Consider the following 13,135-nt stretch of genomic DNA (forward strand, 5'->3'; position numbering starts at 1 on the left):
ATACTCAGTCCATCGAGGGAACAGAGTCTCCCCTGTGCCACAGACCCCCCAAGAAACACACTCCACATCCTGTGTTTCCATGTCACACATGGCACCGCCCAGAGAAAAAGTTTGCCATGGTGACCCTTCTCCTTTCCATGCACAGTGCTCTCACCACCAATGCATGGATGGACAGACTGCTTTTAGGATTTTTCCTTTCAAGGATGCCCTGCCAAGAGGGGAGAAAACAACAGTTCAATTTTTCATTGTTTGGGACCACAGTCCCCCCCATTTTCCCCTGGGGCCGAGGGCTCGAGAGCAGAGATCTTCTTCTCTTCTCTTTCCTTTCCAGGACAAGGGGGCGACACCACAAACCCCCTAACATTTCTCTGTTCACTTTTGTCTTTTTCCCAGCCGAAGCAGGTCTCTTGACTCACTGGCATCCTCCCAAAACACAGTCCCTCTTGAAGGAGAAGATTGGTTCAGGTTGTGGCTAACACGGAAAAGTCCAGCCAAAAGCCACTCCTTGTCCCCCTCCCATCTAGAATTCCTCCTTCTAACATCCCAGGGTCCAAGGTGTCCCTCTTCCTCTCTTTCAAACCGAGGAGGGGAAGGAAAAATTCACAAGCTTTCATTTCTCAAGGAAGGGTTAAAAGTCCGAACTCCCAGGGATGGCTCGATGCCCGGACATCCAGCAACTCCCACGCAACTGGGCACCTTGCAGCTTCCCCCCGCCGCTGACTGCCACTGTCTCTTTTCTCTCTCCTTCTCGGGAGAGAAACTCTGGGGTGGGGGGGGGAATGGAGATATCCCAGATTTCTTCCACCCTTCCATCTGCAGGGGCCAGCCCGGTTCCAGTCCTTCCACCACCCTTGGGACCTACCTTTCAGGCCATGGGGCTTCCCCTCTCCCACCCAGCTCGTGGCTGGGCAGGGGAGAGTTTGCACTGCACGCTGACCAGAACCAAAGAGAGCGAGTTCCCCTGGGAATTCTGCTTTTAACTCCTCTGTGTTCTCAGAGGCGTGTTCAACTTCAATTGGTCAATATCTAAATTGACCTCTTCCTTCGGGAAAAAAATTCTCTTTCTGTGTCAAACCACGACAGAGGGGCTGCACCTTGGTTCTCCCGTGCCCCTCCCTGAGGAGACTGGCAGGGGTTGCAGATTTTTGGCATTTGTCCTTGCTGCCCCTCACATCCCCCTGCCCCACAAACAGCCCCGAGCCACCCGTGAGGGACAGGCCCTGCTGTGCCTGGCTGGGCTCAGGGCTTGGCCTTTCTGCTTCCCCCAGCAAGCCCAGGCCTTGCTCAGCATTGCAGTTCCCTGCTCTGAGCCTTGGGCTCCCTGCAATCCTGGCCTCAAGGATCTGCTCTCACCAGTCCCTGGGAGCCTTTGGCAGTCCCTGCCCTAATTGGGGCTCTGTGATGCTCCAAGGGACTTGGAGTTTTGCTCCTGACTTCATGAGCAGCTTCTTCAGCTTTCTCTCAGTGCCTGAGGGTCCTGGACTCAGCTGAAGATCCATTGTAGGGCTCATTAAAGTACACAAAGCCCTCGGTGGGGCGGGCTTCCTCTTCCTGCAATTGTCTACAAGTTTTCAGGCCCTGTACAGCAGATTGGAGTCAGTTTAAAGATCCTTTAAGAAAAGAGATTTAATGGAACATTAATTATTTATTTTAACAGAGTATTTTTTATTTTCCAGTTCAGAGAAGAGCTGATAGAAGTGATCTTGATGCTCACTGTCTCCTTAGGAGGTCTGGGCATGTAGAAGAATGAGCCCCCTGAGGGCTGACCCTGTTTGGACAAGCTGCTCCTCACCCCCAGCCTTACCATGTCTGACATTGCCCACCTGGCACTGACATCCCTGTGCCCTGCAGCAGAACCTTGTCCCTGAGCTCTGCAGCTCCATGTCCCAGCCCATTACACCATGTCCCACCTGCTCTCCTAAGGGCTCTGCTTGCACACACGTCCAGGAGAAGTTTTCCTGTTGAGAAAGAAAGAATGGAAAAGCTTGAGCAGGTTTCCTAAACAACAAACCCCACTCAGGAGCCACCTGCTCAGTACAGGCTGCCTGGAGTGGTGTCACCTTTCTAAAAGGGACAGTATGACCAGAGCTGATCTCTGGAAGCAGAATTCTCTGAGTCTCCCAGCTGAATTATCTGTCCCTGTCCTTTCCCTGGATCTCTGTTGCAGATGGAAGCTGCTGGTGCCAGCCTCACCTTTAACCTCTCTTTGGAATGCAAACAGATGTTCCCAGCTGTGTTAAGCAGGATTTGCTCAATGTTTCTATCAATCTTTTGTGTTCCACATGGAACAAATTGGCCATTTTGGCACTGAGGGTGTGACATGGAAGCAAGGAGTCAATTGTGACCCTGGGGACCCATGAAACCAAGGGGCCATGGTGACACAGCAGGGCCACGTGGATCCAGTGGTCCATTGTGACACTGTGGATCCAAGGAGACCATGGAGACACCCCCAGAACCTCATGGAACCAAGGAGTCCATGGTGACCCAGCGGGGCTGCATGGAGCCAATGGTCCATGGTGACACTGCTCGTCCAAGGAGCGCATTTGTACACTGCAGAAGCTCATGGAGCGAGGTGGGCATTGTGACACTGAAGAACTTCATGGCACCAAATATCCATGGGGACACAGCAGGGCATCATGGAACCCAGGAACCGCTGTTGGCAGTGCAGAAACTCCTGGAACCAGGGGCCGTTGTGGCACTTGAGCACCAACACAGCTGCTGCACCTTGTCCCCTGCCCTGCAGAGCTCCTTGGGAGGTACGGCAGGAGCAGAACCCTGGGAGCCTCGGGAATGCCCCTCTGGGATCCATGGCACACACTCCCAGGGGCTGGAATTCCAGTTCCCAGACAGGAAAAGATGTTCCTGCTCTTGAAGGCAAAGCTCTTAACTAGGAGCCACAATCCAAGTGGAGCAAGATCCTACAGTGACATTTCACTACCAGCCTTCCTAACTTCACCCATGGTTGTTGCATCTCATGGATTGGGAATGAAATCAGGGCAGGGTCTTTGGTGGGAGCTTCCCTGGCTCAAGGGAGACACTGAGAGAGAAACAGAGCAGGCAAAGGAAGGCAGGAGAGAAAGGAGGTGTTTTGGTTTGGAAAGACAGGTGTCTTCTAAGGAAGGCAGGAGCCTCCCCTGAAATGAAATAATGTAGGCTCTTTCTTTCTGAATTGTTATAAATTTGAAATTAAGGGGGGCTCTCAGGTAAAAATATGGGAGGAGGAATAACAGTTTTTTATTAGGGAAGAAGATGAAAATATGAACAATGCAGTGAACCAGAACAACACTGAGAGAGCCAGAATACAACCTGACACTCTGTTGAACAGGTTGTTGGTCACAGTCCAATTGGAATTGTGGCTGCAGTCCTCCTGGAGTGATAGGTGTGGTTCTGTTGGAGTAGTGATCCTGTAGAGAAGAGTGTCTTCTCCGGAAGAGGCAGTGCAAGAGGCAGCTGTTCCTCTGGAAAATCCAGCCCAGAAAAGCTGTGTTGGTGGGCCAGAATCTCAAGACTGGATGCAGGTAGGAATGCTTGGCTCCTCCCTCTGGGTGGAGCATCTCACAACAGTTCTTATCAGTCATGCAGTGACATTCAATAGCCCATTATCAGCAGATGTCTCCCCTGAGGGAGGATTGATTGTGGAAGAGATAAGGAAAAACTGCCCACTTAACACAGGACAACTGCCATGCAGATGGCAAATAGAACACATCTTGCTTTTCAGTCTGGGACAGGAGGTCACAAAATCAGCTGAGAAGGCAGCACTCTGAAAAGCAAACCAGAACTGACAGAAAATGAATGGGACAGAAATCAATAATTCTGATAGTTTTATTTATTATCAAAATAAATCACAACCACCCAGCCCCACACAATTCTGATCCCACAACCTCAAATTTGGATCTCACTTCTCCCAATCTCCTTCCAACCCCATCTCATCCTGGAGACTGTGAATTGAGTAATTTTGGCATGGGGCTGAGGTGGGAACCAGCCATTTTGAGGTGGGATTGAGCAATTTTGGGGTTAGATTGAGGGGTTTCCAGTGGGATTCAGTCATTTTGAGGTGACAGACAAATCCACCTTGTTATTTGGAGTGCAAAGATATGGAGAATACTACCAGATATCCCCCAAGAAGCCACAAATCCTCCAGAATATGTTCCCAAACAATAAATTCCACCTCAAATACCTCTTAAATGGTGGGACTTTTGACATCTCTGGTCAATAACAATTTTAGTTATTTTTCAAGTGCTTTTAAGTGATAAAGACAAATTGGAAGAAAATTAGGGACAAACCAAAACCAGAGACCCCTTGAGCATCCTCTGAGCACTGGACAAAACAAACTCAGCAGAAATCAAATTTAACCCTCCATAAAATGCCTTGAGGAAGATTTGCTCTTCCCACAAGTCACTTGTATTGAAAATGCAAACAAATCCCAAACATTAATAAACCAACAACAGAGGCAATTCTGTGGCAATTCCAAATTTCATCAGTTCCAGCACAGTTCCAGCTCAGATGCTGGCAGGTTCTGATTAAAGAAAAGTCGAAATTTGTCCCAATACAGATTATTAAAAGGAAGGGAAAGGTCTGTGTAGCTGTCACAAAGGTGAGAGGGACCAAGAAAATAATGCTTCTCCCCCAAAAGCCCGTGAATTCAGGAGTTATTTGGGAATTTAGCTACTTGAGCTGGGCTTCTTGTAGGACTTTAGTAGCCTTGTGTTCCTCACCGCGTGGTGAATGATCCTTGTCAGTCTCGTTGGTATCATTTGTTCCCTTTCCTCCAGTGATTTTAACAAACTTTTCAGAGAAGGACAACAAAATATTTTCTTTACAATGGCCACCCACAAAAGCAATTTTCCTCATAAGTTCTCCCAAAAGTTGCTCAGGGTGTTATGAACAAAACAGCCTGGCAGGGACACTTGGCTCGAACTAAGTACTGACATTGAAATGTTAATTAGCTAATCGCTCCTGGGAATCACCTACACCCCCACCCAAACTAGGACTAGAATGCAAAATAAGCCAGTGGAATCATGGGAGAGGGTTTTTGGGGATGAAAAACACCCCAAAATGAAAAAGAGGGGCACAGTGGAGGGGGCTGGATGGGTGTGCTGGTTGGGGAAAAGGGAACCCCATCCCTAGTCTGTGTTTAACCTGTCACTATAACCTGCAGAGAACCAGATTGGACTGGGCTGTGGGAAGCAGGCACAAGGAATCAGACACTCTTCCTGGTGTTACCAGGAGGGAAGGAGAGGGATAGCTGCTGCTGGACCTCGGCAGCAGGCTCTGCACATCCCCCCACCCTGCAGCTACCAGTGTGCCAGGAGGAAAGGAGAGAGGACGCTCTGCTGATCCGGACTTCAGATACAGACTGGACACCTCTTCACCTCTGGCTACCAGCATGCCACGGAGACTCCAGGGACAGACTCTGCAGCCTTCTCACCCTTCGGCTACCAGAAGAAGCTACAACTCCCCCCCCAGCCGAGCTGACTTTTTAATAAAGAGATGAACACTAATAAAGGCATAGACCCTGTTCATTTCAAGAGGAAGCTACATTGTAGTTTCTAAGATTTCCTCCAGAAAGAGCCACAAGCTCCTCAGAGGAGGGAACCAGGCTGTTGTCAAAGGCACTTGGAATCAGACAACAGTGCCCTGAAGTCACTCTGCCAAAATAATGTTGCAATCTGGTTAACAAAATTGTTAGAGAGATGCCTCTGCCCCAATTAAGGTGCTAACAAGACCAAATCCAAAGTGGATTTTATTGAACAGTACATGTGAGGTACAGAGAGATGGAAAGAAAGAGAAAAGGGGGGAGAGCAAGGGAGTGACAGGGACAGAAATGTCCCATGGGGCGGGGCAAGTGTGCCATTGTCCCCTGTGTGCGTGGCCTTCCCAGGGTGGGGGTTTTACACCTGAGCCAGTTTGGGTAAGGGGGGTGGTGTTCACCCCCCACCCCGAGCAGGGATTGCCTCACTGTTTCAGGTTACAGTGTCAGATGTAACCAAAAGTGTTTTCAGTCCCCATCTCCATAAACTGTTATCAACAGGTGGGGCAGTGTTCTTTATCTCTTCCATGGCTCAGCCCTGATAACGCTCTCCAGGGGCCATCTTCTGTTAATGGGCCATTGAGTGTCACTGCAGGACTGATAAAATTACATCATCCCATTGTGGGATGCTCCGCCCAGGGGGAGGAACCAAGCATTCCTATGTGGATATAATCTCACCCTTGCAACACCACAACCACCTTGACTACTGGATTCCCAGAGGACAAGAGCTCCATAAGCACCACTGGACCTTCAGAGCCGGATTGCAGCCCCTAGTTCATCAGACAGCTACCACCACCCTGAGCAACGGCGTGTCAGGTTATATCCTGATTCTGTGAGTTTAAACCAGCGTTTCTGTATCATTGCTTTGATCTTAATTTTCTTATTCAATTGTCATTCTGGCTAGACTCTCCCCCTGGTTTGCTTTGAAGCCAGTACAAAACTGACTTTGCTCATCACTTGTTTTCCTCCCAAAACAGGATTTCCCATACCCAAACATTCGCCACATGGAGAAGGTTGTGAGGAAGAGGAAGATGCCTCAGGACCCACAAGCAGGTGAGGAGGAAGTCAGTGCCCCTTTCCCCCTCTCTCCTGCTCCATCTCCCAGCCCAGCACAGCCCCCGGCTGCAGGACAGCCCCGCTGCTGGTGCCCTCCTGCTGGGGATGCCCTGGGGGGATCTCCTTGCCCTTCCCTGTGGCATGGAGGCAAATACCATCCTCTCTTTGTCCTTCCTACCCCAGAGCAGGAGCTGAGGATGGAGACCAGGAAGGATAAATCCCTGCAGCAGAACCTTATGGAAGAAGCTGTTTTAAGCAACTCCACAGCGCAGGAATCCAACAGGGAGGAAAATCCCCAGCGACACCACAGGAGGAGGGGCTGCAAGCCCAGCCCAGGATGCTCTGAGGAGGAAAGACCCACTCTGGGCCAGGAAGGTGGACAGAGCTTCAGCCAGAGCTCCAGGCAGAGCTCGGAGCTGGTGGTCCCTGAGCAGCAGCATGATGGGGAGAAGCCCTACGAGTGCTCAGAGTGTGGGAAGAGCTTCAGGCAGATCAATAATCTGAAACGACACCTGATGATCCACACCGGGGAATGGCCCTATGAGTGTGGGGAGTGTGGGAAGGGCTTCCGCTGGAGCTCCCACCTCATCAGGCACCAACGCATCCACACTGGGGAGAGGCCCTACGAGTGTGGGGAATGTGGGAAGGGCTTCAGCTGCAGCTCTGCCCTTTTCAGCCACCAACACATCCACACTGGGGAGAGGCCCTACGAGTGTGGGGAATGTGGGAAGGACTTCAGCTGCAGCTCTGCCCTTGTCCGCCACCAACGCATCCACACTGGGAAGAGGCCCTATGAGTGTGGGGAATGTGGGAAGGACTTCAGCTGCAGCTCTGCCCTTGTCCGCCACCAACGCATCCACACTGGGAAGAGGCCCTATGAGTGTCCCAAGTGTCAGAAGCGGTTTCACAGCAGCTCCAGTCTCCTTGTACATCAGCAGATTCACACGGATGAGAGGCCCTTCCGCTGCCCTTACTGCAGGAAGGGCTTCAAGCAAAACTCCCACCTCATCATGCACCAGCGCATCCACACTGGGGAGAGGCCCTACATGTGCCCCACTTGTGGGGAGAGGTTTCACAGCAGCTCAAATCTCCTCCTGCATGAGCGGGTTCACTCCGAGGAGAGGCGTTTCCTCTGCCCCGACTGTGGCAAGGGCTTCAAGCAGAACTCCCATCTTGTCAGCCACCAACGCATCCACACTGGGGAGAGGCCCTACTTGTGTCCCCAGTGTGGGAAGAGCTTCACCCGGAGCTCTCACTTGACCAAACACCAACGGAGCCACTGGTAAGGGAAGTCCTGAAAATTCCCCAGCTGCAGGAAGAGCTTTGTGCACTGATCCATATTCATTCCCCATTGGAGGACAATGTTGGGAAGAGCCCTGGTGATCCATGTTCCCTGTGATCCATGCTGGGAAGACATATGTCCCTTTTCTTGCCCCTACCAATGACCTGATGTGGGATTGAAGAACATGAGGGTCTGGCCATGGCCCTGTCACTACATTCACTCCCACCTCAGGTCATTGCCAGGGGCAGGAAAGGGACTCTCTCTGTCTTTCCCTGAGGAGACGGGTGTCCTTTCCATGCAGGAGGAAACACGTGGCCAGGAAGATACAATTGATGGTGATGTAGTTTTCCCTGTAAATAGTTTTCTTATCCCTTCTGTTGTCAATTTTTTTTCTATTCCTGTTTGTTCCTCATCTCGTTGCTATTCCCAGTAAATTGTTCTTATCCCAGCCTGGGATCTTTCCCTTTTTTCATTCAATGGAAGGTGGGAGGGCAATGAGTGCATGCAAGGTTTTAGCAGGAGCAGGAAATTGAGAAATGCCATTCCTGAACCCCAGCCCGTGGAAACCGAGCATCCCAGCTGGTGCCAGCCCTGGTGGCCATGGCAGCAGCCTTGGGAGCGGGTCCCTGGCTGGGGCTGAGGGAACCTCTTCACTCTGGTGCCCAGGGACAGGAGTGGAGGGAGCGGCTGCAGCTGAGTTGGGGCCGGCTTACGTTGGATCTCAGGAAAAGGTTTTTGCCCAGAGGCTGCTGGGGCACTGCCCAGGCTCCCCAGGGAAGGGTCCCAGCTCCAGGGCTCTCTGAGCTCCAGCAGCGTTTGGACAGCGCTGCCAGGCCCAGGCTGGCAGTGTTGGGGTGTCCTGTGCAGGGCCAGCAGTTGGACTCGAGGATCCTGATGGATTCCTCCCAGCTCAGCCAATTCTGTGGTTCTGGGATCCATGACCCTGGGGATGGGAGTGCCAATGGTTGCCATGGCAACGGGCTCCAGGCCTGAGCTGGTGTCCATGGCAACCACCCCTGGCATGGGGTCTCCATGGAGCTGCCCAGGGACTGACCATAGCAACAGGGGCTGGGGATGGTTGCCATGGAAACTGACCATAGCAACAGGGGCTGGGGATGGTTATGATGGAAACTGACCATAGCAACAGGGGCTGGGGATGGTTGCCATGGAAACTGACCATAGCAACAGGGTTTCCTGGTGATGGTTGCCTCCTTAGGATGAGATTTGTCACAGGCCCTCAGAGGGGTTCCATGGGGACTTTCCAAGAGTCTCCAGGCTGTTTTTAAGAGCTGGAGTGTCACACACAGAGACAGGGGCTCCATGGAGCCCTCTCAAGGGTTTCTGGGGATGGCAAGACCCGTGTGGTCAGAGGCAGTCACAGCCATTCCATGGTGACATCCCAGGAAACCTTGGGCTGCAAAGGCACTGATGTGTCACAGGCACTCACGGGGGCTCCACAGTGACATCCCAGGAGTCCCCAGGCTGCCAAAGAGCCGGGATGTCACACATACTCCTGTCATGTGCAGAGTGGGAGCTTCAGGCAAAAGCTTTATTTCATTATTGGAGAAACTCCTGCTGAGTCATGAGATGGAAAAATGACACCCAACAGCCACCATGGATCCTCAAACCCCTGCAGGGCCTCCAGACTTCTACAATTCCTTTTAAGAGAAGAGACTGGGAGTGACTGAATCCACACCCAGCCCCAGAATTTGTCAAAGGTTTATGTATAAATGATTGGACAGGATAGAATTGAACAATTTGTCAATGCAATTTTCTCTACAGGATTAATGATGGAATACCAGATATATTTATATAAATACAATCTGATAATGACTAGACAGTAAGCTCTTAACCAGAGTTATTTACTCCACAGTCCAGAATCTATAACAATTATAGGATATTCTGCACTAGGAAGCAATTTTGAAGTCAGCAGGGCCTTGCTGGAGTGGTTTGAGCCCATTGCAGGCAGAGCCTCCTGCTCCAGCAGGAACTGCCTTTCCTGTGCCAGGAGCAGGGCAGGTCCCGCTGCAGGAACAGCCCCAGGCCAGCCCCAGCACAGGAAAGGCCTCGGGCACAAGGGCAGAGTGCCGTGCTGGGAGCTGTGCCAGGGACAGCCCGAGGCACCAAAGGCACCTTGGCAGCAGCAGCTGCTTGCAGGGCATGGCCAGAAGCCTCCCTTGGCACCCGGCCTGGTGGCCAGCGCTGCAGAGCTGCTGCCTCAGGGCTCAGTTCTGGCTGGGCTCTGAAAAGCCACTTCTGCTCCAGGAGCCTGACTGGGAAGCCATTGGCCCAGCACCTTGGGGACAAGATATTATCAACAAACTCTTCATGCCAGCAGAGACAAGGCAGGGGCAGAGGAAAGGGGAGAGCCAGGCCCAGGGGACAGGGCTGCCATGGTGATGGCTGTGAGGTCACTGCCCTGCAGCAGCCTGGCTGCCCTCAGCAGACATTTTGGCCAGAACTGTTGTGAGGGCACCCAGCACATCCAAGAACCCACACAACAGGAATTCCATCCTTGGGGAGGGGAGGGGATTTCACTGGGTCAGGTTGCACACACTCCCTGATTTTTGAGCATTCCTGGGATGGGAAATCCACTTCTCTGGAAAAACATTTGCCATTTTGTGCCACTCTCATCACTGTAAATATTTCCTCCTTCTAACAAATTTAAATGCACTCTCATTCAGTTTAAAGATATTGACCATTGTTCTGTCACTGCTAGACTTGGGAGAAAATAACTTTGATAACTATTTTTCCATTTTCACAGACCTTGGGGAGGACCCAAATATCTCCCAAGATGGGGTTTGAAGGCTTCATCACATAACGAACACGTAGAGGCTGCAGGCTCTGGGCTCAGTTGTGTGCAGACTGAGGACAGAACAGGAGTAGCCAGGGAAGGATTGAAGGGTGGTTCCACAGATGCTGGAGTTTTATTTCATTGCATAAAACAGCTGGAGAAAGAAATAATGGCACCAAAGGTGTAGAGTGCCCCTGCCCAATGAGGTGGGAATTTTACCCAGACACAGCATCCGGCGAGAGCGTGACTTAAAGAAGATTCCACCCCTCCACGCTGTGGGGTGTGCCCTTGAAAACCTGGGAAAAGACACTCTACCCTATCTGATCAAATGAGGAATGGCCCCAGAATGTTCTTATTTTTCTGTACCCTTATTGGCTTAAATTGTGCTGCAATGTCCCCATTGTAGTTTTTTCCATTGATTGTCCTCCTCAATCCACCCCTTTGCAGTCTCCTGCTCCTCTTAATATTGGACCTTGATCCTAAACTCCACCCCTACCCTGTAATATAAAAGTCTTGACCCTACCACCTTGTTTCTTGTGTATGTCCCTGGGAAAATGAAGAATCCTCAGTTTTCTAAAGCAAGACCTGTCCTGTTGCCTTCCTTTCCCTGTTGGTCATTGGTGTCTGCCTGAGGTCTGAGACTCTGGGGCCTGGGGCAGTTGTTGTGCCTTTTGCTGCAGCAGAACACAACAGTGCTTTCCTCCCTATGGAAAAAAGAACCGTCCTTATCTATGCAGAAATTGCGGGAATTGGGCTTCCACCTCCCAAATTCCCTATATCCAAGGGTTGCTTTCAGACAAAAGCTACCAGGAAAGAGAGGTCTGGTTGCCCTTGGCCCCTGGTGGCCGCCTTTCATCTGCCCCTCTAACGCTGGTGTTCCGTGCTTTCCTTCCTTTGGAAAGAACCATCCTCCTCCAAGTGTCCATGTCTAAAATTTGGATTCCACCTATAAAATTCCCTATATCCAAGGGTTGCTCCCAGACAAAATCTGCCAGTACCATCAAGTCTGGCTGGCCTTGGCCTCAGGTGGCTGCCCCTGCCACACTGGGGCTCAGTTCTTTCCTTCCCATGGAGATCACTGTGACACTGTGGCACCTCATGGAACCAAGGGGCCATGGTGACACCGCGGGGCATCATGGACCCAGAGACCATTATGACTCTGTGGGGCCTGATGGAACCATGGAGACCATTCCTACCCTTCAGGGCCTCATGTCACCAAGGGGGCATTGTGACACCTCAGGGCCTCCTGGAAGCCTGCAAGCTCTGGCTGTCCTTGTCCTCTGGTGGTCACCTCTCATTCCCCCAGGAAACATTGGCACACTGTTCCTTCATTCCTGTGGTAAAGAACCGGCCTTCATGTCCAGGGACCATGGCCAAAATTAGAATTTGGCCTCCCAATTTCCGTGTATCCAAGGATGCTCCTACACAAAAGTAGCCAGGACAGACAGGTCATGCTGGCCCTGTCATCTGGTGATTTTCTTAGACTCTGATCTGAATGTTTTCATTTGAAAACACCTTGGAGAGGGCCCAGAGATCTCCCAAGGAGGGGTTCTGAGCCCTTGGGCACATAGCCACTACATATGGACAAAGGAGCTCTGTGCTCTGTGCTGCCATGGTGGTTTTGCATCACGGAAGGGATGTCCTGGGAGAAGCTTCTAGCAGTTTCCTCTGTGTCTGACAAAAAACAATCAGTAATTAGCTTTGAGAGCTGACAGTCTGTTAAAGCACTAAGGAAGCTGCAGACGCCTCTGTGCAGACACAAGTTACAGATGAGAAAGCCTGGCTGGGTCTCTCTCCCTTCTGGCCCCACAGAGGTGCCGAGGCCGGCCCAGCCCCGTCTCGGCCGTGGGGCCGGGCGGCTCCTGCCGTGGGGCCGGGCCCCTTCCCAGGGAGCCGCCAGGCGCCATCGGCTGCCGGGCAGGGCAGGGGAGGCCGCGGGGCCGAGGCCGGGCCGTGGCTGCGGGTGCTGACATCTGGCCCTACCGAGCCCTGCCCCGCCGCCAGCCCGGGCCCGGCCAGGATCCGCCGGGCCCCAGGAGCAGCCCCGGGCCGGGCCGGCTCGGCCAAGGCTCTGCCGCCCTTGGGCTTCGCCCGCAGCCGGCGGGCAGGGCAGGAGAAGCCATCGGCCCCGGCCGTGCTGCTGCTGGGCTCTGGCCTGGCTGCTGAGATCCTGGCCCTGCCCCAGCGCGGCCCAGCCTGACACAGCCCCAGCGCAGCCGCTGCAGAAACCTCCATGGCAAAACAGCTCTGGCCGCAAGCACCGAGCCCGGCCGGGCTCTCGGAACCATCTGCAGCCCCGGGAGATACTGACTCTGCCAGTGCTGCCATCCTCCCTCCCGTGAGAGAAAAGGACACAGGGCAGGCACACAGAGGAGCAACATGAACACACCGAGGGCAGGGAAGGGGAAGTTGAGTCCCAGATGGGAGGGATGAGGAGATGCCTTGATCTTGGGGCTGGAATCCTCTTGTAAAG

General features: G+C 52.4%; 1 protein-coding gene across 1 annotated transcript; it reads left to right on the forward strand.

Annotated features, from left to right (window-relative positions):
• The first annotated feature begins 6,487 nt into the window (after window positions 1-6,487).
• On the forward strand, window positions 6,488-7,872 carry LOC146764136 (uncharacterized). The gene has a single exon (XM_085565458.1). It carries the CDS (start codon window positions 6,535-6,537, stop codon window positions 7,870-7,872), a length of 1,338 nt encoding a protein of 445 aa, XP_085421584.1. The 5' UTR covers window positions 6,488-6,534.
• Window positions 7,873-13,135: the final 5,263 nt, after the last annotated feature.

Source organism: Lonchura striata, chromosome 36 (genome assembly GCF_050655825.1).
Source record: "Lonchura striata isolate lonStrDom1 chromosome 36, ASM5065582v1, whole genome shotgun sequence".
Lineage (NCBI taxonomy): Eukaryota > Metazoa > Chordata > Aves > Passeriformes > Estrildidae > Lonchura > Lonchura striata.